At 44.1% G+C, this 26,424-nt stretch overlaps 1 protein-coding gene across 24 annotated transcripts in view; it reads left to right on the top strand.

The window, feature by feature from the left end:
• LOC121269361 (NACHT, LRR and PYD domains-containing protein 3-like) overlaps window positions 1-26,424 on the top strand; it is a 72,491-nt gene that overhangs the window by 8,078 nt on the left and 37,989 nt on the right. For 4 of the 24 annotated variants that reach the window (XR_005941341.1, XM_041173930.1, XM_041173916.1 and 1 more), the window contains 3 exons: window positions 10,364-10,491; window positions 13,903-14,086; window positions 18,367-18,466. The exons of 11 other annotated variants lie outside the window; for them this stretch is intronic. Coding sequence is in view for 8 of the 13 variants with exons in the window: in XM_041173930.1 (XP_041029864.1) it covers window positions 10,364-10,491; window positions 13,903-14,086; window positions 18,367-18,466 (412 nt within the window). In the remaining 5 variants the exon portion in view is untranslated. Of the gene's footprint in view, window positions 1-10,363; window positions 10,492-13,902; window positions 14,087-15,734; window positions 15,753-18,366; window positions 18,467-26,311; window positions 26,388-26,424 lie in introns of those variants that run through there. 9 more of the 24 variants (XM_041173921.1, XM_041173938.1, XM_041173920.1 and 6 more) reach the window with 7 other exon arrangements.

Genomic DNA, 26,424 nt, shown 5'->3' with positions numbered 1-26,424 from the left:
CAATACCACTTACTTTGTGATTATAATTTTCCAGAGTTCCTCCCTCCCTTCCACTTCCTGATTTACAGCTATTTCCAGGATGTTACTTGTGTCCTTTATAGTGAAGACGGAAGCAAAATACCTGTTTACTTCGTCTGCCATCTCCTTCCTTTCCACTATCAATTCCCTAGATGCACCTTGTATAGGGCCAAAGCTCACTCTTTTCCTTTTTAAGTATCTATAGAAACTCTTACTATCCGTCTTTATATTACTAGATAGCTTTCTCTCATACTCTAATATTTCTCTACTTATTAACCTTTTTGTCATTATTTGCTGTTCTTTATATTTTTTCCAATCTTCTGACCTACCACCCATCTTTGCATTATTATATGCTTTTTCTTTAAGTTTGAAACTGTCTTTAACTTTTTTTAGTTAACCACAGATGGTGGGCCATCCCCTTGGAATTTTCCTTTCCCATTGGAATGTATATATTCTGAAATATCCCTTGAGATTCCCTGCACGCTGGTGTACTTTCAGATTTGACCCTCTGTACTGCCAGAAGATGCCTAATATTCATCTCAGCCAGCGGAGGCGAAAGCTGTTCAGCCGCTTTTCTTGATTTGAATAAGTTGTCCATGCTTCGCTACTGTAAAGGAGGGTGCTGAGAATACAAGCCTGGTACACACAGCTTTGTATTTTCAGTTAGTTTGCTGTTGGTCCACACTCACCTTCTCAACTTTGACATGACAACTGTAACCTTGGCAACCCTGGTGCTGATTTTGGCATTGGGGGACAGGTTGTTGGTAATTGTTGATCCAAGGCATGTGAAGCTTTGACAGTGAAAACCTCACTCTGGATAATGTTGATGGAAGGTGGAGCCCTGGCCCATAACTTTAGTCTTCCTGAGGCTTAGTTTCAGTCTAAATTCCTTGCAGGCCTGGGAGAACCAATCTATAAGCTGCTGCAAGTGAATGTCAATGTAGGATACTAGTGTGGCATTATCAGCATTCAACAGCTCATAGACGAGGACATCACACACTTTGATCTTATCGCGCAATCTTACCAAGTTGAACAGCTTGCCATCAGTTCTGGTATGCAGGCGAACATCTTTATTTAAGTTGCCTAAAGTGTACAATAGCAGCATGGAGAAGAACATGCCAAAGAAAGTTGGCACCGGGACACAGCCCTGCTTTATGCTACTGCTGATCTTGAAAGTATCTAATGTTGCTCCATTGTAACTGATAGAACTGTACATGTTCTGGTGGAAAGAAGAAATGATGCTGGAAGTTCAGGAGGGCAGATTATTTTCTGCAGCAGTTTAATGAATCTGTCTGCTGATGAGATTAAAGGCCTTGGTGAAGATTATTTGGGCAATATGGAGTGGTGTGCACTGTTCACGACACTTCTAGAACTGCTGAGGTGAGAAAATCATGTGGACTGTTGATCTGCCAGCTCTGAAATCACACTGATACTCAGGGCAGATCCGCGATGCCAGGGTCTTCAATCCAGTCAGAGCAACACAAGCAAAGACCTTCCCTGTGATACTTAACAAGCAGACGCCATGGAATCCTCTTTGTGTTTGTACTACATTTGCAACACGCATTTCTTGGGGCACAGATCTTTCCTTCCAGCAGAGACTCAGAAGTTCATGGAGATGCTGCAGCAGTGCTGGTTTTCCACTTTTTGATGATTTCAGGTATCGTTTCCTTGAGCTGTACCACTGGCAAGACGCTCATAGCCTTGTTGAGCTCTACAATGGATGGATCGCTGTCCAGCTCCTCCATGACAGAAAAGTCTGGAACGGTGTTGAGCGCTTCTTCAGTGACAACATTCTCCATTGCGTAGAGTTCAAGATGATACTCCATCAACATGCCACCTGCTTGCTCGGTTAGGTGATGATCATCGCTGTCTTTGTCTTTAAGTTAGCTGATTTTGTTGCTGCTGGGCCAGTTGCTTTCTTGATTCCTTCATACATCCCTCGAGCATCCCCAGATTCAGCCGCAGATTTTATGCTGTTGTTGAGTTTCAAGTACTGATTGGTGCAGTGACGAGCATCTGTGGAGATTTGGTTCTGGCATCTCTGAGAGCATCGAGATTTTGTTTGCGAGTGACTTGCTTGTCGTTCTTCAGAGCTCGCCTCTTCGTTGCAGTAACTGGCTCTATTTCAATCCAATAAAACTCACACCAGTCAGCATTCTTCTGATCTCTTTTCCAATATGCAGTGGGTGCAGTTATAGATGGTGTTGCACAGATGATCCCACTATGACACTGCACTCTGGCCTTGGGCACTGTTGTCTGAAAGAGCCTGATCGAGGTTGTTGAGGAACTCCTGGGTCTTTTTGGGACCATTGGCACGGCCGGTGTTCATCCAAGAACAATCTCCTTTTCAGAGTGGTATAGTTTTCTTGGCTGAAGCCTGACGATGCTACATACCAGGGAGTGGTCAGTATCCCAGTCAGTGCTGTGATAGCCACGAGTGATCAGGACACTGCTGAGGGTGAACCCCAGCTTATTTTCTCCACTGCAAGCCCCTTTTCCAAGGGTCCTCCACCCTCACCTCTAACAACAAGTGCTAGAAGCTCATGGACCTCTTTGTCACTAAGGTTGTGACAATCTGATCAGCTGTCCCTACTGAATCACCACCTTCCACTAGCCCACCAGGCTAAACTTTCTTTAATGTGCCTTCCTATCCTAGTCCTGAACTTTCATCTTTCCCTGATTTCTCTCCGATCTCACCTCATGTACTCTCTGGGATCAGCTCATCCATGAGACCCACTTCCTGTTCACTCGATCCTATTTCCATTAAACTGCTAATCACTCAACTTCTCTTCTTAGTCCTCATGTTTGCTAGTAGTGTAAATCACTCTCGCTCTCTTCAGGTGTTGTCCCTCTCTCCTTTAAATCTTCCATTATCACCTCTCCTCAAAACAGTTACCCTCGACCCTAAAGTCCTTGCAAACTATTAACCAATCTCCAAGCTTCCTTTTCCTCTCTAAAGTGATTTAATGTGCTGTTGCTTCTCAAATCCCATCTTTCCAGGAACGTCATCTCTGAAACCCTCCAATCAGGTTTCCACCCTGCCACGCTACCAAAACAAGCTCTTATTAAAGTTAAAAACGACATTCTATATGGCAGCAACAAAGACAAACTTTCCGTTCTCATCCTTCTCTACCTGTCAGCAGCTTTGACATGATTAACTGCACCATCCTCCTCCAATGCCTTTCCACTGCCATCCAGCTGGGTGGGGCTGCATACCCTCACATGGTTCCATTCTTATTTAGCTCATCACAGCCAGAGAATCACTTGCAATGGCTTCCCTTCCTGCACCTGCACCATTACTCCTGGTATCCTTGACCCTTCCCTATTTCTCATCTAAATGCTGCCCCTTGGTGACATCATCTAAAGACAATGCATTAGCTTTCACAAGTACACTGAGGACACTGAGCTCTACCTTTACCTCTTTCACTCCCTCAGTACTGCCCCTTCAATTGTGCAGCACTTCCTCAGTATTAGTTCTTCAACAGTGCAAGACTCCCTCATGACTGCACCTCCAACAATGCTGTCCTCTGTCAGTACTCCCCCTCTGACAGTGCACTGCTCCCTTAGTAATTCCCCTTCAACAGCACAAGTCTCACTCATTAATGCCCCTCACAGTGCAGCATTCCCTCAGTATGGCTCCTGAGACAATTCAGCACTCCCTCAGTAATAACCCTCCATCAGTGCAAGATTTCCTCAGTACTGTCTGACAATGCAGCATTCCCTCAGTACTAACCCTCCAATAGAGCAGCATTTCCTCAATAGTGACCCTCCGACAGTGCATCACTCCCTCATTATTCCCACACTTTACAGCACTCCATCAGCACTGACCCTCCGACAGTGCCAAACCACCTCCAAACAATACATACAATACTGTTGGACTCCGTCAGTACCGACACTCCAGTGGTGCAGCACTCACTCAATACTATTCTACCAACACTGCAGAGGGCCCTCAGCATTGACCCTCTGACAGTGGAATGCTTTTCCAGTACTGCCATTTCAGCAGTGCAGCACTCCATCAATACTGTCCCTCTGACATTGCAGTGCTCCCTCAGTATTGATCTTAGGACAGCACGGAGGTCTGTTGTGACCCCACAACAGTCAAGCACACTTTCGGTACTGCCCCTCAGAGAGTGCAGCACACCCTCAGTACTGACCCACTGACAGTGTAGCTGTACCTCAGTACTGATCCTCCGACAGTGCAGCACTTCCAAAGTACTGATCCCAGGGCATGGCTGCACTGCCTCATATTGACATACAAATTAGGAGCAGCAGTAGGCCACTCAACCCCTCGAACCTGCTCCACCATTTAATAAGATCATGGCTAATCTGGTTGTAGCCTCCTGCCTACCCTGGAAAACATTTCACCCCCTTGTTAAACAAGAATCTATCTACCTCTACCTTAAAAATATTCAAAGACTCTGCTTCCACTGCCTTTTGAGGAAGGGAGTTCAAAAGAATCAGTGCCCATTGAAAGAAAAAAAATCTTTGTCTTAAATGGGTGACCCTTTATTTTTAAACAGTGACCTCTAGTTCTAGATTCTTCCACAACAGGAAGCATCATTCACATATCCACCCTGTCAAGACCCCTCAGGATCTTGCATATTTCAATCAAGTCGCCTTTTACGATTCTAAACCAATAAATACAAGCCTAGCCTGTCCAGCCTTTCCTCATAAGATAATCCGCCCATTCTTGGTATTAGAGTAGTAAACTCTCTCTGAACTGCTTCTAATACATTTACATTCTTCCTTAAATAAGGAGACCAATACTGTATACAGTACTCCAGATGTGGTCTCACCAGTCTTCCGTACAACTGAAGCATACCCTCCCTAATTTTATATTCAATTCCCCTCGTAATAAACAATAATATATTGGCGGAGAAGAAAAGAGTTGACGTTTCGAGTCCTCATGACCCTTTGACAGGACTAGGCGAATCCCAGGAAGGGGTGAAATATAAGCTGGTTTAAGGTGGTGGGGGGATGGGGTTGGGTGGGGGGAGAAAAGTGGAGGGGGGTGGTGTGGTTGTAGGCAAAAGCAGTGATAGAAGCAGATCATCAAAAGATGTCACATACAGCAAAACAAAAGAACACATAGGTGTCGAAGTTGGTGATATTATCTAAACGAATGTGCTAATTAAGAATGGATGGTAGGGCACTCAAGGTATAGCTCTAGTGGGGGTGGGGGGAGCATAAAAGATTTAAAAATATGTTAAAATAATGGAAATAGGTGGGAAAAAAAAATCTATATAATTTATTGGAAAAAAACAAAAGGAAGGGGGAAGAAACAGAAAGGGGGTGGGGATGGAGGGGGGAGGTCATGACCTAAAGTTATTGAATTCAATATTCAGTCCGGAAGGCTGTAAAGTGCCTAGTCGGAAGATGAGGTGTTGTTCCTCCAGTTTGCGTTGGGCTTCACTGGAACAATGCAGCAAGCCAAGGACAGCCATGTGGGCAAGAGAGCAGGGTGGAGTGTTGAAATGGCAAGCGACATGGAGGTTTGGGTCATTCTTGCGGACAGACCGCAGGTGTTCTGCAAAGCGGTCGCCTAGTTTACGTTTGGTCTCTCCAATGTAGAGGAGACCGCATTGGGAGCAACGAATGCAGTAGACTAAGTTGGGAGAAATGCAAGTGAAATGTTGCTTCACTTGAAAGGAGTGTTTGGGCCCTTGGACGGTGAGGAGAGAGGAAGTGAAGGGGCAGGTGTTGCATCTTTTGCGTGGGCATGGAGTGGTGCTATAGGTGGGGGTTGGGGAGTAGGGGGTGATGGAGGAGTGGACCAGGGTGTCCCGGAGGGAATGATCCCTACGGAATGCCGACAGTGGGGGTGAAGGGAAGATGTGTTTGGTAGTGGCATCATGCTGGAGTTGGCGGAAATGGCAGAGGATGATCCTTTGAATGCGGAGGCTGGTGGGGTGATAAGTGAGGACAAGGGGGACCCTATCATGTTTCTGGGAGGGAGGAGAAGGCGTGAGGGTGGATGCGCGGGAGATGGGCCGGACACGGTTGAGGGCCCTGTCAACGACCGTGGGTGGAAAACCTCGGTTAAGGAAGAAGATTTTTTTTTTTCCCACCTATTTCCATTATTTTAAAATATTTTTAAATCTTTTATGCTCCCCCCACCCCCACTAGAGCTATACCTTGAGTGCCCTACCATCCATTCTTAATTAGCACATTTGTTTAGATAATATCACCAACTTCGACACCTATGTGTTCTTTTGTTTTGCTGTCTGTGACATCTTTTGATGATCTGCTTCTATCACTGCTTTTGCCTACAACCACACCAACCCTCTCCACTTCTCTCCCCCCACCCAACCCCACCCCCCCACCACCTTAAACCAGCTTATATTTCACCCCTTCCTGGGATTTGCCTAGTTCTGTCGAAGGGTCATGAGGACTCGAAACGTCAACTCTTTTCTTCTCCGCCGATGCTGCCAGACCTGCTGAGCTCTTCCAGGTAATTCTGTTTTTGTTTTGGATTTCCAGCATCCGCAGTTTTTTTTTTAATAATATTAGCTTTCCTAATTACTGGCTATGCCTGTAATGCCTTTAGTGACTCATGCACTAGGACACCCAGATCCCTCTGAATCTCAGAGCTCTGCAATCTCTCATCATTTAGATCACAAGCTTCATTTTTATTCTTCCTGCCAAAATGGACAATTTCACATTTGCCCACATTATACTCCACTTGCCAGATCTCTATTCACTCACTTAACCTATGTATGTACCTTTGTAGCCTCCTTATTCCCACTTCGCAACTTACTTTCCTATCTATCTTTGTTTGATCAGCAAATTTAGCAACAACCTTTAGTCCCTTCATCCAAGTAATTTATATAAATTGTAAAAGGTTGAGGCATGCACTCATCACATCCTACCAGCCAGAAAAAGATCCAGTTATGCCTACCCTCTGTTTCCTATTAACTAGATTGTCTTCTATCCATGGTAACATGTTACTGCCTACACCATGAGCTTTTATTTTCCGTAATAACCTTTGATGTGGCACCAAATCAAATGCCTGGGTCTGGAGTCACAGATAGGCCACACCTGGTAAGGGTGTCAGAATTCCTTTTTTAAATGTTTTGTGTGAAACTTTACAGTTTAAGGCAGCCTCATTAAACATGGTCTCTGAAAATGAGATTGGGGGTAACATATCATGAGGAGATGGTACAACCCCTATGACTGTGCTGCACTCCTGCAGTGAGGACACTTTGACAATGCAGCATATTATTGCACTGCAGCAGCAGAGCAGCATGTTTGCAAATTGAAATTGAAGTAATTAAGATATTCTATAGTGAAAAGCTGGTATCAGTCATGACAGCCTTGAAATCACCATATTCTAGTAAAAATCCAGCTGGTTCACTCATATCCTTTAGGGAAGAAAATCTAACGTCCTTACCGGGTCTCATCTATCCCTGACTCCAGATCCATAGCAATGTTCTTGACTTATGACTGTCCTCTGAAGTGACCTTGTAAGACACTCAGTTGTACCAAATTGGCTATAGAAACATTAGAATAAAATTGGGAGACTTTAGGTCATCAACCTAGGTACGGGAAATTAAAATGGAGAACACATGGTATTGTGGGGCACTACCATTGTGCTAAGTGGGATAGATCTAGGAGATCAAAACAGGGACAAAGAATGGGGTCATGGAATTATTGTGGGATTGTTGCAGGACTATGGTGAGCGAGTGGAACAGTGGGATTAGTTTGGGATTAATACTGGATTAAGGTGAGAGAGTGGGACTGTGGAAAGAGTTTGGGATTGATGTGGAGCCATGATGAGAGAGTGAAACAGTGGGATTAGTTTGGGATTGATACAGGACTGTGGTAAGAGAGTGCGACTGTGGAATGAATTTGGTATTAATGTAGGGCTAAAGACAGAGTGGGATTGTGGAATGAGTTTGGGATTAATACAGGGTAACAGAGAAACATACTTCGGCCAAGGGAGTGAAGATCCCAGGACCTAGCCGGCCAGTCACTGGCTCGACAGCAAACACAGACCCAGGGCAAAGGGCTGGGAACTGCTCAATGAGTCTTTACAATTTAGGACAGCCTCATTAAACATTGTTACTGACATGCAAGATTGAGGGTAATATATTATGGGGAGGCAGTGATGCAGTGGCAATGTCACTTGATCGTCATCCAGACGTTTTTGGCTAATGCTTTGGGGATGTGAATTCAATTCCCATCATGGCAGCTGGTGCAATTTAAACTCATTTAATAATTCTCAAATATAAAGGTTTTTTGAACTCAATTACGGGATGTGGGCATTGCTGGTTAGGCCAGCATTTATTGTCCATCCTTAATTGCACTTGAGAAGGTGGTGGTCAGCTGCCTTCTTGCACTGCTGCCATCCATGTGGTGTAGGTACAGCCACAGTGCTGTTAGGAAGGGAGTTCCAGGATTTTGACCCTGTGACAATGAAGGAACGGCAATATATTTCCCAGCCAGGATGGTGAGTGGTTTAGAGAGGAACTTCCAGGTGGCGGTCTTCCCATGTGTCTGCCGCCCTTGTCCTTCTAAATAGGAGCCGTCGTGGGTTAGGAAGGCACTGCCTAAGGAGCCTTGATGAGTTCCTGCTGTACATCTTGTAGATGGTACACACCGATGCCACTGCTCGTTGGTGGTGCAAGGGGTGAATGTTTTTGGAAGGGGTGCCAATCAAGCGGGCTGCTTTGCCCCAGGTGGTGTCAAATTTCTTGAGTGTTGTGGGAGCTGCACTCATCCAGACAAGTGGGGACTATTCCATCAAACTCTTGACTTGCACCTTATAGATGGACATGGTTTGGGGAGTCAGGAGGTAAGTTACTTGCTGCAGGATTCCTAGTCTCTGACCTGCTCTTGTAGCGACAGTATTTATATGGCTAGTTCAGTTCAAGTTCTGGTCAATGGTAATCCCCCAGCATGTTGATTGTAGCTGTTCAGCGATGGTAATACCATTGAATTTCAACGGGCAATGATTGCATACTCTGTTGCTGGAGATAGTCACTGCCTGGCGCTTGTGTGGTGCAAATGTTAATTGCCACTTGCTAGCCCAAGCCTGGATATTGTCCAGCTCTTGCTGCAATTGCACATGGATTGCTTCAGTACCTAAGGAGTCGTGAACATTGTGCAATCATCAGTGAAGATCCCCACTTCTGACCTCATGATGGAAGGAAGGTCACTGATGAAGCAGCTAAAGATGGTTGGGCTGAGGACACTACCATGAGGAAGTCCTGCAGTGACGTTCTGGAGCTGAGATGATTGACCTCCGACCACAACAACCATCATCCTTTATGCTAGGTATGATTCTAACTAGTAGAGAGTTTCCCCCCTGATTTCCATCGATTCCAGTTTTGCTCAGGCTCCTTGTTGCCACACTCGGTCAAATGCTGCCTTGATTTCAAGGGCAGTCACTCTCACCTCACCTCGGGAGTTCAGCTCTTTTGTCCATGTTTGAACCAAAGCTGTATTGAGGTCAGTTGCTGAGTGACCCTGTTGGAACCTAAACTGAACGCCAGTGAATAGGTTATTGCTAAGCAATTGAAACGTGAGAGCACAGTTGATTACCCCTTTCATTACTTTACTGATGATCAAGAGTACACTGATGGTGCGGGTTGGATTTATCCTGCTTTTTATGTATAGGACATACCTGGGCAATTTTCCACATAGCTGGGTAGATGCCAATGTTGTAGCTGTGCTGGAACAGCTTGGCTAGGGCCATGGCAAGTTCTGGAGCACAAGTCCTCAGTGCTATTGCCGGAACATTGTCAGGGCCCATAGTGTTTGCACTATCCAGTGCCTTCAGCCGTTTCTTGATATCATGTGGAGTGAATTGAATTGGCTGAAGGCTGGCATCTGTGATGCTGGGCTCCTCTGGAGGAGGCCGAAATGGATCATCCACTCTGCACTCATGGCTGAATATTGTAGCAAACGCTTCAGCCTTATCATTTGCTCTGATATGCTGGGGATAGGGATATTTATGGAGCCTCCTCCTGTAATTGTTTAATTGTCCACCACCAACTGGGTGTGGCAGGACTGCAGAGCTTGGAAATGATCCATTGGTTGTGGAATTGCTTGGCTCTGACCATCACTTACTGCTTCTAGTGTTTGGCTCCCCAGTAGTCCTGTATTGTTGCGTCACCAGGTTGACACCTCATTTTTACATATGCCTGTTGCTGCTCTTGGCATGCTGTCCTGCAGTCTTCATTAAACCAGGATTGATCCCCTGGCTTGGTGGTAATGGTAGAGTGGGGTATATGCCTGGCTATAAGGTTACAGATTGTGATCGAGTACAATTCTGCTGCTGCTGATGGCCCTCAGCGCCTCATGTCTTGAGTTGCTAGATCTGTTTGAAATCTATCCCATTTAGTACGATGGTAGTGCCAGACAACACGATGGAGGGTATTCTCAATGTAACAACGGGACTTGGCCTCCACTGTGCGGTGGTCACTCATACAGATACTGTCATGGACAGATGTGTCAGTGGCAGGCAGATTGGTAAGTATGAGATCAAGTATATTTGTCCCTCTTGTTGGTTCCCTCATAACCCAGCCTAGCAGCTATATCCTTTAGGACTCGACCAGCTCGGTCTGTGGTGATGCTACCTAGCCACTTTTGGTAATGGACATTGAAGTCCCCCACCCAGAGTCTATTCTGCACCCTCGCCACTCTCAGTGCTTCCTCCAAATAGTGTTCAACATGAAGGAGTACTGATTCATCAGCTGATAAGGGGGGTTGGGGAGCGGTACGTGGTGATGAGCTGAATTTGCTGTTGTCATTTCCAGTGCCCAGGTCAATGCCAGGTGGTCCATCCAGTTTCTTTCATTTTTAGTGGTTGGATACAACTGACTGGCAGACCAGGTGATTTCCTTCCCTAAAGCGCATTAGTGAACTAGATGTTTTTTTACGACAATAGCTTCAGGGTCATCATTAGACTTTTAATTCCAGGTTTTTATTTGATTAAAATTCCACCATCTGCCATGGTGGGATTTGAACTCTGGTCCCCAGAGCGTTACCCTGGTTCTCTGTATTAGTAGTCCAGTGATAATACCATGACACCGCTACCCCATTGTTAGTCTCAGTAATGGTGACCATGAGAACTGTCATCGAATGACGTGAAAACCCATCTGGTTCATTGATGTCCTTAAGGGAAGGAAATCAGTCACCCTTACCTGGCCTGGCCTACATGTGACTCCAGACCCACAGCAACGTGGTTGACTCTTAACTGCCCTCTGAAATGGCCCAGCAAGCTACTCAGTTCAAGGGCCAATTAGGGATGGGCAACAAATGCTGGCCCTGCCAGCGATGACACATCCCATGAAATAATAAAGAGTGTTAGCATGGTTTGAAGGTAGCTACATTGACAGTAAACAGAGATGAGAATAACTGGAACATTTCCATTTAGCAAGCTTTGGGGTACCATTCCCATCAGTTTTTGGGCCTCAGCCACTTATAGGGATATAGGGCAACAGGAGCAAAGTCGGACTAAATGGATTGATCTTTTAAAGAGCCATACATGCACATGATGGGCAGAATGGCAGCCTTCTATGTTTCATCATTCTATGTTTCCCACCTTCTTTTCTTGGAACTGTTTGTTGAGTAAGTTACTGATATCCTTACACCAACTCCTGCAGCATTCTGATAGTGAACTCACTCCATTTGATTGGGTGCTGCTTATCAGCTGATACTGGGAGGGGTGTGTCCATGGAAACAATCTGCTTCTTAGAAAAAATAACTCTTTGTAAATATGTCCCCTGCCTAATTTTGAATTCAGAAGTTTTGGATGCCTCATAATATCCATTCACGATCAGGTTAGCATAGTGAGGAAATATTAAGCCAAATGCACCGTCTGCATTCGATGGAAAAGATCACACCCCCCTCGAGCTTTTGGTTGTGTTTCGGTGGGTCTCAATAGAGTTTTACAGCATGGAGAGAGGCCCTTTGGCCCATTGTGTCAAGACCACTCATCAAGCCCCTATCTACTCTAATCCCATTTTCCAGCACTTGACCCATAGCCTTGTACGCTATGGTGTTTCAAATATTCATCTAAATACTTCTTAAATGCTGTGAGGGTTCCTGCCTCTACTTCCCCCTCAAGCATTGTGTAAGCAGTGTGTTCCAGATACCAACCACTCTCTGGGTGAAATTTTTTTCCTCAAATCCCCTCTAAGCCTCCTGCCCCTTTCCTTAAATCTATGCCCCCTGGTAATTGACCCCTCCAATAAGGGGAAAGGTTTTTTCCTATTTACCCTATCTATGCCCCTCATAATTTTGTATACCTCCATCAGGTCCCCCCTTAGGCTTCTCTGCTCCAAGGAAAACAAACCCAGCCTATCTAGTCTTTCTTTATAGCTGAAACCCTCCAGGCTAGGCAACATTCTAGTAAATCTCCTCTACACCATCTCCAGTGCAACCACATCCTTCCTATGGTGTGTAATAAAGGCAAGTATCCCATATGCCTTCTTAACCACCTTATCTACCTGTGCTGCTGTCTTCAAGGACCTTTGGAAATGCACACCAAGGTCTCTCTGATCCTCTGTACTTCCTAGGGTCCTACCATTCATCGTGTACTCCCTTGCCTTGTTAGTTCTCCCAAAACACATCACCTCACACTTATCAGGATTAAATTCCATTTGTCACAGTTCTGCTCATCTGACCAGCCTGTCTACATTGTCCTGCAATCCAAGGCTTTCCTCCTCACTATTTGCTACACCACCAATTTTTGTATCATCTGTGAACTTACTGATCATACCTCCTACATTCATGGCTAGGTCAAGGAATCAGCAAGGCACCCAGCAACAAACCCTGTGGTACACAACTGAACACAGGTATTCAGTCACAAAAATAATCTTCGACCATCACCCTCTGCCTCCTGTCACTAAGCCAATTTTGGATCCAATTTGCCAAAATGCCTTGGATCCCATGGGCTCTTACCTTCTTGGCCAGTCTCCCATCCGGGACCTTGTCAAAAGCCTTACTGAAGCCCATGTAGACTACATCAATTGCATTACCCTCATCTACACTCCTAGTCACCTCGTTGAAAAATTCAATCAAATTTGTTAGACATGATCTCCCACTGACAAAACCATGCTGACAAAGCCATCTCTCTTATCTCTGAATTTGAAATTGTTGGCTCATGATCCCACTATAGAGCATTGAGCCCCATGACATATGGCTTAGCACTGAGGTTCCAATCGTGCACCACCCCCTCAATACTGACTCTCAGACAGTACAGCGTTCCCTCGGTACTGACACTCCGACAGTGATACGCTCCCTCAGTCATGACCCTCTGACTGTGCAATGCTCCATTAATTCTGAACTTCTGAGAGTGCAGTTCTCCCTCAGTACTAACCCTCTGACAAGGCAGTGCTCCCTCAGCACTGACACTCTAACAGTGCAGTCCCTCCTCAGTACTAATGCTGCAACAGCCTAGCAGTCCCTCTGTACTGACCCTCTGACAGTGCAGCATTCCCTCAGTACTGTCCCTCTGAGAGTGCAGCGCTCTCACAGTACTAACCCTCTGACAGTGTAGCGGTCCCTCAGTAATGAGCCCCCAATAGTGCAGCATCCCTTTACTGACTGCTGGTCACAACAGTGCTCTCTCAGTCCTGACCCTCCGACTTTAAATCATTCCTTCATTATTCATACAAACATAGAAATTCGGAGCAGTAGGAGGCCATTTGGCCCTTCGATCCTGCTCCGCCATTTGATAAGATTTTGTGTGATCTCATTATGACCTCTATTTTCTTCTCTAGCCCTTATATCCATTGGCTCCCTTGTCAGTAGCACAGTTTTACTCAGTGGGTGGAAATTAGAAAACTTTCTGTTCAAATCTGGGGTCTAGCAGGGCTGTCCTCTTCCCCTAGTCTTGTGTGTGTGTTGTATTGAATGTTTTGTCGAACCCATCAGGAAGGATGTGAGCATAAGAGGGCTTCTGATCCCAGGTTCTGGAGGTGCGCAGGTCAAAACCTCCCTGTACATGGACAACATCACCATCTTCTGTTCGGATCCACAAACAGTGCACAGACTGGTGAGCATCTGTGGCCGGTTCGAACTAGCATCACAACCCAAAGTCAACTGGGACAAGAGCAAGGTGATGTTCTTTGGAAACTGGACTGAGCAATCATTTGCCCTTTTCACCATCAGGTTAGACTACCTGAAGGTGCTTGAGGTATGGTTTGGAGAGGCTGGAGCGAATGCTAAAAACAGGAAGGTGCATGTAGCCATGGTAAAACAAAAACTGGGAATGTGGTAGTGACATTTCCTGTCCATTGTGGTCAAATTGTGGGTAAGAACCAGGTCATCAAGTGTGAGGTACTCTCGGTGTTGCTTCAAGGTGCAGGTTTGGGCCCGGACTCCAGTCCTGCGGCATTGCGATCACACGAGCTATTGTCCACTTTGTCTAGATCAAAAAAAGACCGTTCACAGGGAGACTGTGTACAAACCTCTAAAGGAGGAAAATCATACCCAATATCGCCCTCCTCCTGATGGCTACCTTTGTTTTGGCCTGCATCAAGCTATGCATGGAGCCTCAGTACACAAACATCAAGTGTCACTGTGTGTTGAGGTTTTATCTGTCCCCGTTGTTGCAAAGAATGGATCTCTCATGTTGCCATGGTATGTTCCATTCAGGTTGGACCATGCAGTACCACCTGTCCTTCATGGAGAAGTTTATACAGAAAAACACCTTTGAGCAAAAGTCCATCAGGCAGAGTTCCACACATGGTATCGAGGCCCTGCAGAAAAGGAGATGGTAGATCCTGTTGGATGGTTCCCTGAGCAGGTTGTCAAAGTCATCTGGCAGAATGCCTCATTACCAGAACTTCCAACCTAGCACCAGGATGTAGTTTGGCTGTTGATGAGATAGCTCGTCCCTGTCAGATCCTTCCTGCGCATCCAGACTCTCACCACCTCTGCATGTTGCTCTCGAGGTGGCTGTGGTGGGGAAGAGACTGTCACCCACCTCCTTCTGAAATGTGCCTTTGTAAGAATGTCTGAAAAGAAGCCTTTATCAAAATTCATCCTAAGCAGCTCTGTGACACAGGGTTCTGTACTCTCCGAGCTGTTCCCAGGGATGCACGCTGAGATAAACATCAACTACAGCTTCTGTACTATTAATGTGGTGAAACAGACTCTTTGGGCTGCCCGAAATTTGGTCTTCCATTGCAAAGTGTTGTTGATGACCGCATATTGCAGACTGGCACCAGAATGCAGGACTACATGCTGAGGGATGCATGACAGGTTGGGGCAGCCACTACAAACGCTCAATGAGGAAAGACCATTGTCTATGTTCCTCCCACCATAGTACACTGAGGGGCGTGAAACCTGGAAAAAAACTCGAAAACAGAGTGAATATGGGAGAGAGAGAGAGAGAGAGAGAGCTGGGAGAGCCGGAGGGAAACAGGGACAGAAGGAAGCAGAGAGATGGCGGAAGAGACATAGGATCTGGGGGTTGTTTGTTGTCACTGCCCAGCTCCCAGTCTCTGGAGAAAAGATTACCAGCTGTCACCCTCTCCCACTAAGTCTGATTTACAAAAATAAATGGTGGGATGGTGATTTGAAAATGTCTCCTGAAGGAATCAGCCACTTCGTTATTATTAATGATGAGCACTGAGGCTCTGAGTCTGCCTTTTCTCTTCCTCCTTTTAAATGAAGTTAGTGGGCGCAGGTCGGATAGTGATGTCAGAGCCCCGCGCACCCACTCAGCATAAAGGGCGAGATTCCCAGTGAGAGCAGCGCTCACTGTTCTGTGAATAATGGTAAGTCACAGTGCCAATAATATAGTGTTATAATATTAATATAGAATGTTATAGTATGAATAGTATTATAGCATTAATGTGGTGTAACTCTGTTAATGTGGAGTGATATAATATTAATAAAGAGTGTTTTGGTATGAATAGTATTATAGCATTAATATAGTGTTATACAGTATTAATATAGAGTGACATAGTATTAATATTGAGTGTTATAGTATTAATATAGGGTGTTATAGTATTAATATGGTGATATTTTATTAATATAGTGTTATAGCATTAATATAGTGATATAAATTAATATACTGTTATAGTATTAATATAGAGTGATATAGTGTTATAGTATTAATATGGAGCGATATAATATTAATCAAGAGTATTGTGGTATGAACAGCGTTTTAGCATTAATATCGTGTTATAACATTAGAGTTATATAGTATTAATAAAAAGTGTTATAGTATTAATGTAGGGTGATATTGTATTAATATAGAGTGATATAGTGTTAATAATTTTATAGCATTAATATAGGGTGTTATGGTATTATAGTATAATAGTATAATGTGTTAATATAATGAGACAATATTAATAGTGTTATGGTATGAATAGTGTTATAGCATTAATATAGTGTTAAATATTAATGTAGAGTTATATAGTATTAATATAGGGTGATATACTATTAATGTAATTTTATCGTATTAATATAGAATGTTATAGTATTATTATAGTATAATAGTTGTAAGTGCTTTGAACTTAAATTCCAATTTTGTTCTTTTGAGGCTTTAACCATTCAGGCAACAAGAGACAATTTAGTGAAGTAACTCAGGAAACTTTAATAAGTTATAAGTTGATATTTATCACAGCAGGGCAGCAACTTTTATAGGTGTTCTTGCTTCCTGCTTCAGCTTTGGGCACAGGTCGACACTGGGTCTTCTCTCTCTTTCTTTCCGTAGAGTCTTCTTTATCTTCTGCTTTTAGCTGACAAGCAATCTTCAGTTTCAAATTCAGCGCACGTTAGTAGTGAAAACTGCAGCTTATTAACTCTTTCCAAGCCACAACCCAAAGTGTGATCAAAGATGTTATTGTATTCTGATTGGCCAAAATGAGGCTAGGCTATTTTCTAAATGGCTTAAGGGGCGCGTGATGAGTCTGTGATGGTCATCAATTGATATCACTTCTCACTATTCTCTGATTGGTTTTTTAAAATGTCAATTACCTGTAGGACCATCTTCTCATTAAAATTTATTCCTGTTATTTGAATAACCTCTTGCTAAGATAAAAGGATGTTTTATGGTATCTTCCTTTGGCCATTTCTTTAGGATAGGGGAGACATGCTGTTTTGTCCTCATGAATGATACCTTGAGTTCATAGTCTCAGACTCTGCTTAATTGGTGCAGGTTCCTCATTAAATCAGAACCTTTATCAGTGACTGTCTTTACAGGCCATCTGCGAGGTGATGGTTTTCTCTCTGTGGTTGTTGGTAATTGGAATTAGTTACTTTCATTTTAAACCAAAAGGATGATTTGGAAAAGTTGTTTATAGTCTTAAAAACATGTAGGCCTGATACAAAAGATTGCAGAGTACTAATTCAAATGATTACAGAATAGATTATACTTAAAAGTTATACAGAGTGTGTATAAAATATAAGTGCATAGCAGTAATCAGTATTTAGTCTCCTTATACATTCAATTATTCAGAATCTTGAGTGATAAAAATCTAAAAAAATTATACTATTATAAAACTAGTCACACACTTACAAAAGTTAGCTCTTAATACAAAAAAAATACATTGAGCCAATGTAATTGATTTATTGAAAACACTGCAAATTAAAACTAGCTTAATGTAGAACACATCTGTTGTTATTCTTTTCCTTCTAACCTTCCTTTTCTGATAGCACCAAGTTCTGATAAGGTTTTATGATGTAAGGTCATGTAAGTTTGCCCATTCAAGCTCGAAGGTGGCAAGTCAATGTGGCTCTGTGACATGGAGTGAAGTGCAATAGAGCCTCTTCAGCAGTTGTTCTGCAATTAACTCACTAGTAAGTTACCTCATTGTGTCTAAAATTCCATGGTGCATTTCTATTTGAAATGAAGCTAAGCAGAGTCACATGATGTTAAATTCTGGAGTCCCCTACTGGTTACAGTTTAAAAGGATAGTATGCCATAAGGCTAACTGATAGACTTTGATTGTGTGATCTAAACTAAAACTAATCATTAAACATCAATTTCCCTACATTGGGACCTACATGAATAATTTATATCTCTAACAGGATGTTTATAACCTAAAGGTCTTTGGGGAATTTAATTTGATAATCTGCAAAATAAAAATGCCAGCTGCATGTGTTGGTGCACATGTAGGTAACATCTTCCACCCTCTACTTGTTTCCAGCTGATTTTGAACAGGCTTTCCCAGGGCAATCCTGTGTAATCGGATTCCACCTGGCATGAGTACATCGCCCCTGTGCTTGCTGACCTGTACTTGCACCAACAACACACCATTTTTTTTTAATCCTCATTTTGTTTTTAAATTTCTCCCTTTCTGTGATGTGTCCTGCAGCATTTATGAGCCTTCGTGGTTGTTGTACTCCTCCAATTCTGACCTCATGTCTACCTTTGATTCTAAGGTCTCCACCAGTGGTGGGCGTGTTTACAGCTGCTTTATCCTGAACCACCGCCTGGAGAGTCACTTGACTTGGTGCCACATTCACACTGAGACGAGGAAAGGTGAAATCCATGCCACAGCGTTCTCTAGATCTTTTTGAGCAGTTTTCTTCAATGTCAGCAGCAAATGCACTCGCTTTTCTGCTGACTGTGAAATCCAGGCCAACATTAAAATACAATCCAGCAAAATTTAACTCTCGATGACAGGAAAAAAGATTGTACTTAACTCTATGCCAACAAGCATAAAATTCTCCCAGCCTCTTCCGGCAGACGGGAGAGATAAGAGCTAATGTTTTAAATTTTCTTTTCATCTCTTCGATCAAAATCAATATAGTACCTCCCTCTGGACCATGACCCTACCACTGAACATCAAGCCATTGTTTCCAGGACTGTTACTGACCTCATCTCCTCTGGAGATCTTCCTTCCACAGCTTCCAACCTCATAGTCTCCCAACCTCGGATGGCCCGCTTCTACCTCCTACCCAAAATGCACAAACAGGACTGTCCCGGCAGATCGATCGTGTCAACCTGTTCTTGCCCCACGGAACTCATTTCTTGCTATCTTGACTCCATTCTCTCTCCCTTGTCCAGTCCCTTCCCACATACATCCGTGATTCCTCTGGCACCCTACATCATATCAACAGTTTCCAGTTCCCTGGCCCCAACTGCCTCTTCTCCATCATGGACGTCCAATCCCTCTACCCCTCCATCCCCCACCGGGATGGTCTGATGGCTCTTCGCTTCTTCCTCGAACAGAGGCCCGAACAATCCCCATCCACCACTACTCTCCTCCGTCTGGCTGAACTTGTTCTCTCACTGAATAATTACTTCTTAAACTTCTCTCACTTCCTTCGAATAAAAGGCGTGGCTATGGGTACCCACATGGGCCCCAGCTATGCCTGTCTCTATATGGGATATGTGGAACATTCCTTGTTCCAGTCCTACTCTGGCCCCCTCCCACAACTCTTTCTCCGGTACATCAATGATTGCTTCGGTGCTGATTCATGCTCTCGTCTGGACCTGGAAAAATTTATTAATTTTGCTTCCAATTTCCATCCCTCCATCATTTTCACATGGTCCATCTCTGACACTTCCCTTCCCTTCCTTGACCTCTCTGTCTCTATTTCTGGTGATAGACTGTCCACCAATATTCATTACAAGCTTACCAACTCCCACAGCTAACTCGACTACAGTTCCTCACACCCCGCTTCCTGTAAGGACTCCATCCCACTCTCTCAGTTCCTTCGCCTTGGTCACATCTGTTCTGATGATGCCACTTTCCAAAACAGTTCCTCTGACATGTCTTCCTTCATCCTTAACCGAGGTTTTCCACCCACGGTGGTTGACAGGGCCCTCTCCTGCACATTCGCCCTCACAACTTCCTCTCCCTCCCAGAACCATGATAGGGTCCTCCTTGTCCTCACTTTTCACCCCACTAGCCTCCGCATTCAAAGGATCATCCTCCGCCATTTCTGCCAACTCCAGCATGATGCCTCCACCAAACACATCTTCCCTTCACCCCCCCGGTGGCATTCCGCAGAGATCGTTCCCTCCGGGACACCCTGGTGCACTCCTCCATCACCCCCTACACCTCAACCCTCTCCCATGGCACCCTCCCATGCAACCGCAGAAGATGCAACACCTGCCCCTTTACTTCCCCTCTTCTCACCGTCCAAGGGCCCAAACACTTCTTTCAAGTGAAGCAGCATTTCACTTGCACTTCCCTCAATTTAGTCTACTGCATTTGCTGCTCCTAATGCGGTTTCCTCTATATTGGAGAGACCAAATGCAGACTGAGTGACCGCTTTGCGGAACACCTTCGGTCTGTCCGCAAGCATGACCCAGACCTCCCTGTTGCTTGCCGTTTCAACACTCCACCCTGCTCTCAAGCCCACATGTCCATCCTTGGCCTGTTGCATTGTTCCAATGAAGCTCAACACAAACTGGAGGAACAGCACCTCATCTTCGGACTAGGCACTTTACAGCCTTCCGGACTGAATAGTCAGTTGAACAATTTTAGATTATGAACTCTCTCCTCCATCCCCACCCCCTTTCCCATCCCCCTTTTTTTCAATAATTTATATAAATTTTTCTTTTCCCACCTATTTCCATTATTTTTAAATGTATTTCCACCCATTGTTTTATCTCTACCTTTTAGCCTATTTCGATCCCTTCCCCCCACCCCACCCCCACTAGGGCTATCTATACCTTGCACGTCCTGCTTTATATCCTTAATGTCACCTATTAGCACATTCCTTAGATAATATCACTACCTTCAACACCTCTTTGTCCTTTTGTCTATGACATCTTTAGGCTACCTCCACCGATCACTGGCCCTCTATCCAGCTCTACTTGTCCCAACCCCCATACCCCCACCTTAAACCAGCTTATATTTCACCTCTTCTATTTTTCTTTAGTTCTGTTGAAGAATCATACGGACTCGAAACGTTAACTGTGTTCCTCTACGCAGATGCTGTCAGACGTGCTGAGTTTTTCCAGGTATTTTTATTTTTGTTTTGGATTTCCAGCATCCGCAGTTTTTTGCTTTTAACGATATAGTTTTTTTTGTTTGTGTTCAATTACAATGGCACTTATGATCATTCATTACCCAGAGAATCAAAACAACAGAAACTAATTTAAATGAAGGAAGATAGATCAATGCTAAGATAAAAGCAAAATACTGCGGATGCTGGAAATCTAGGACAAAAACAAAAATACCTGGAAAAACTTATAGATCAATGTCTCTTACCAACCTGCGGTGAGCTCTGGCAGGAGGAACAGGAGGAGCCATTCAGCCCCTCCAGCCTGACCCACCCATTTACTCCAACTGTGGCTGATTTGGGAGCCAAACTTCATCCACCCGCCTTGGCTTCACATCCATTAACACCCTTGGGCAGCAAAAATGTCCCCATCTCAGATTGAAAATTATTCACTGAGTTAGGCTTTTTAAAATTCGTTCATAGTAAGTGGGCATACTGGCTAGCACAGCATTTATTGCTGATCCCTCACTGTCCTTGAGAAGGTGGTGGTGAGCCATTGCATTGAACCGCTGTAGTCAATGTGGTGTAGGTACACATATAGTGCTTAGTATCTACAACTTTATGTACAACAGAGTTCTCCACTTCCACCACTCTTTGTATGAGGCAGTGTTTCCTAACTTTCCTGAATATCCTGTCCCTGATATTAAGCGGCTGCCCCCTAGTAAGTAAATTTTCTGTCTATTGACTAATTCATTTCAAATTCCTAAAATCCTCAATCGCTGTAGGTAGTTGGAGAGGGGACATGATGGGGAGTTATTTGTGCCCTCACTGTTTCAGATAGTTCCTTCCAGATCATCATAACTCACTGTTAAAAATAAAGACTCATCTCCCTCCTGGTTCATTTACCAATTACAGGAGACCATAAATCTGTCCTCCTCTGCTTCTGACCCTCCTGCCAGTGGAAGCACTCCTCCCTTATTTATCAAAACCTTCCTCATTTTGAACTCCTCTGTTCAACTTTCCTTTAGCCTTCTCTGTTCTAAGGGGAACAGCACCGGTTTTCCCAGGGCCTTTACATAACTGAAGTCTTTTTTTTTATTCTTTCATGGAATTTGAGTGTCACTGACAAGGCCAGCATTTGTTGCATGTTCCTAAACACCCTTGACAAGGTGGTGGTGAGCCACCTTCTTGATATGCTGCAGTCTGTTTTGTAAAGTTCCTCATCCCTGCTACCGTTCTGCATCCTTTCCAGCTCTTTAAGTGTGGGGCTAGGAAGCTCTTCCTCAGGCCCAAGCTGTGATTGATAAAGATTGAACATAACTTCCTCAATTTGTAGTCTATACCTTTATTTATAATACTGAAAAAATTGTCTCAAAATCTGTGTATGTTTTCTCCAATATCTCGTTCCTGCATCACGATTAAAATTGTACCATAAATTCACCTTATTAATTTTAATTGAAAGGGTTGAGAGCATAACTAGGATCAGTAATTGAATAAATAGGAAACGGGGAGATCTGACCAATTCCTTTCAAATTCCTAAAATCCTCAATTGGAGCAGGTAGTTGGAGAGGGGACATGATGGAGAGTGACTTGTGCAGATTGATTTGGGGAAATGGAGAAGGTAGTTATTGTGGATTCAGACATGGGAGGGAGATGGTTTTTGATACTGTCTGTGCTCTGAGGTAAGATCTTTCTCTCTGTCTCTTTTTCCAGCTGTTCCCATTTGTATCTGTGACCTGATTGACAGCGTCTGTGAGGTCGACTGCTGCTGTGAGCCTGACTGCTCCTCTACAGATATCAATGTCTTCTCTCGGACTCAAAACGTTAACTGTATTCCTCTCTGCAGATGCTGTCAGACCTGCTGAGTTTTCACAGCTATTTTTGTTTTTGTTTCAATGTCTTCTCTTCCTGTCTGCCGGGCAGTGAACTGTAAGTGTCTGTTAATGCTTTCCCGCATTGGGTCCTGATCTGGCAATGCCTTGATTTTAACAAAAGAACAAAGGAAGTAGGAGCAAGTGCAGACTGTATGGCCTCTTGAGCCTGTTGCACTGATGTCTGATCATAATGGCTCTTCTGCCACAACTCCTCTTTCCTGCCCACTCCTCATACCCCTTTTTATTCTTTCATGGGATGTGGGCGTCGCTGGCTAGGCAGCATTTTTATTGTCCATCCCCAATTTCCATTGAGAAGGTGGTGGTGAGGTGCCTTCTTGAACCACTGCAGTGTGAGAGAGATCAAAAATTCCAATCTTAGTCTTGAATATACTCAATGATGGAGCACCCACCATCTCTGGGGTAGAGAACTCCAAAGATTCACAACTCTCTGAGTGAATCAGATCCCCCTTATCTCAGTCCTAAATAATCATCCCCTTATTGTGAGGCTCAGCCCCGTCTTCTAGATTCCCAGCCATGGGAACCAGCTTTTCACTGTCTACATTGTCAAGATCCTCAGACTCTTCTATGTTTCAATGAGATCATCTAAAATTTAAAATTTATTTATTTATTTAGTATTTGCAGACGCAAGCAATGACTTTGTTAGTGACTAAACAGAATTCTTTAAGCCTTCCTTCAAGTTTAGTCAATGGACACTCCTCAAAAATACAAGTCATTGTTTGGGTCACACCACAGCTGCAGGCTGGATGGTCTAAGTGACCTCACTGATGTTGGGCAGCTGTAGTGACCAGTCTAGAAACTGTTTAAAGGGTTCACTTTGGGTGCTCAAACCTGGGTGGATGAGCAGTGGGGTCCTCGACGACAGAATGGTTTCTGGTGGATGTTTACTCCTGCTAATCCTCCTGCAAGGGTCCTCAGCTATTACTCCTCACTGCGGGTGGTTTCACCATATGGGGTGGCGTGAGAGAGGGTTGAGGAAATTGTTTAACAAGAGCAGGCTGGATTAGACTAGACCTTCACCAGTAGCTTGCTTATTGCAATGGCCCTTCTGATGTAGTGGATCGGTGGGTGGGGAGGGTTGGTGGTGGTGGATGGCAATGCTGCTCAGGGCTGGGAACTAGGGAGGTGACTTGGTCAAGGAGTCCTGTGTGATGTATATTGTTCAGTTGAGTTGCACATTGATAAGTTTGGTGTGGGCAGATTAGTATCTTATTGGGCTGCAGTATTCTGTAGTTGAGTACATGATGACAAGGGTAAAGGTCCTTAAGATGTTGGCCTGTGATCCCCATGGGGAAATTGCGAGTTTACTGAGGAGGTTCTTGCAGGTTTTAATTTTTTTTGCCGTATTGATGAGATGCTGCCTGTATGTGAGAGTTCTGTCAAAGATGATGCCCAGATAAACAAGGTGGGGATCCTGCTTCAGTCTCTGGCCATCCAGGGTGATGTGCGGTTTCCTCTTAGCACTGGCATTGTGAAGGTGGAATATGCAAGAGACTGTTCTACTGGTGCTTGGTTATCGGCACCATGCCTTGCGGTTGTCAGCCAGCTTTGCAATACCATCACTAAATGAAACTTTCAGCTCTGGGGAAGCCTGTGTCACAGCAGATGGCATCTGCGTAGATAAATGTCCAGGACCAGGTTGGGGTTAGGCAGTTGGTGCACAACATGAACATGATTGGAGCTAAGACAGACCCCTGGTGTAGCCCAGTTATATGTTGCCTCCAGGTGTGACCCATTGTCACCCATTTACACCTTGAACCATCTCTCTCAGAGCAGAGTTGAATGGTGTTAGTAACCCAGGAAAGGAGAACTCTCGATATTGTGACAAACAGATTTAGAACATCAGAACATAAGAAAAAGGAACAGGAGTAGACCATTTGGCCCCTTGAGCCTGCCCTGCTATTTAATAAGATCATGGCTGATCATCTTATGTTCTGAATTCCACATTCCCATATAATCCTGGTAACCTTTGATTCTCTTGCCTAACAAGAATCTATCTACCTCTGCCTTAAAAATATTCAATGACCCCCCTCCTCCATCACCTTCTGAGGCAGATAGTTCCAAAGTCGCACAACCCTCTGAGACATCACCCCTCACTCTTTAAAATTCCATAGGGAACAAACCCAGTCTGTCCAACCTTTCCTCAGAAGGCAATCTACCCATTCCAGGTATCAATCTCGTAAATCTCCTCTGAACTACCTCCAATGCATTTATATCCTTCCTTAAATAAGGAGACCAAACCTGCACACATTATTTGAGGTGCATTCTCACCAATGCTCTGTCTAATTGAAGCATAACATCATTACTTTTATGTTAAATCCCTCTCGTACTAAAGGATAGCATTCCATCAGCCTTGACCTTGACAGTGAGGTCAAGGTACTTGCTGTACCTGCATACTAACTTTGTGACTCATGTAACCAGAACACTTAGATCCCTCTGAACCTCAGAATTATGCAGCCATTCTTCATTTAAGTAATACTCTGCTTCTTTGTTCTCCCTGCCAAAATGAACAACTTCACGTTTTCGCAAATTCAACTCCATTTGCCAGATCTTTGCCCACTCACCAAACCTATCTATATCCATCTGAAACCTCCTCATGTCCTCTTCACAACTTACTTTCCTACCTATCCTTGTGTCATCTGCAAATTTAGCTACCATGCCTTCACTCCCCTCATCTAAATCATTGATGTAAATCTTTAAAAAGTTGAGGCCCCAGTACAGACCCCTGTGGGACTCCTCTCATCACATCGTGCCAGTCTGAAAAATAACCAGTTATGCATACTCTCTGCTTTCTGCCAACCTTCCGTCCATGCCATATGCATGCTTTTATTTTCCATAATAATCTTTGAAGTGGCACCTTATCAAATGCCTTCTGGAAATCCAAGTACAGTATGTCTACAGGCTCCCCTTTATCCACTGCGCATGTTACTCCTTCAAAAAACTCCAATAATTGATTAAACAAGACTTTCCTTTCACAAAACCATGCTGACTCTTCCCGATTGCCTTGAGCTCTTCCAAATGCCCAGCTATAATCTCCTTAATGATTGATTCTAATAACTTCCCCACAACCGATGTCATGCTAACTGGCCTATTGTTTCCTGTTTTTCGCCGCCTTCCTTTCTTGAATAGAAGGGTAATATTTGCTACTTTCCAATCTGATAGTAGTGAATAGTGAATAGTAGAGTGATTGAGAAAGGCCCACAGCTGCAAGTAAACAGGGATTATAGACTGAGAATCAACGGCAGATGAGCGAGCACAGGATTGTTACAGCACCAACCAGAGAGAACCTTTTGGATTCAAAGAGCTTCCCTAGATCGACTGGGGAGAAAGGTAAAAGAAATTCCCATTTCATCCGATAAATGCTGGTCCTATAGACAGTACACAAAGGTTACAAGGTAAGGCAGCAAAAGGTGAGAATGAGACTGGGAAAGTCTGACCAGCGAGAACAATTATCCAGCGTGAGACCGTGTAATGGAATGTGAAGTGAGATCAGATTCTGTTTCAAAACACTCAAATGAATCTTGTGTATATTTTAGAGTAAAGGGATTTGATGTGAAAGATGACTCCAGTCTGATGCAGAGTCCAGCAGACTGACACGTATCTATTTATTAGGTGAGTCTGAACTCTGACTCCATCAGATATCAGTGTT

This window comes from Carcharodon carcharias, chromosome 24, assembly GCF_017639515.1.
Source record: "Carcharodon carcharias isolate sCarCar2 chromosome 24, sCarCar2.pri, whole genome shotgun sequence".
Lineage (NCBI taxonomy): Eukaryota > Metazoa > Chordata > Chondrichthyes > Lamniformes > Lamnidae > Carcharodon > Carcharodon carcharias.
The sequence above is the reverse complement of the archived record's forward strand: the minus strand, read 5'-3'. Positions and strand labels throughout refer to the sequence as shown.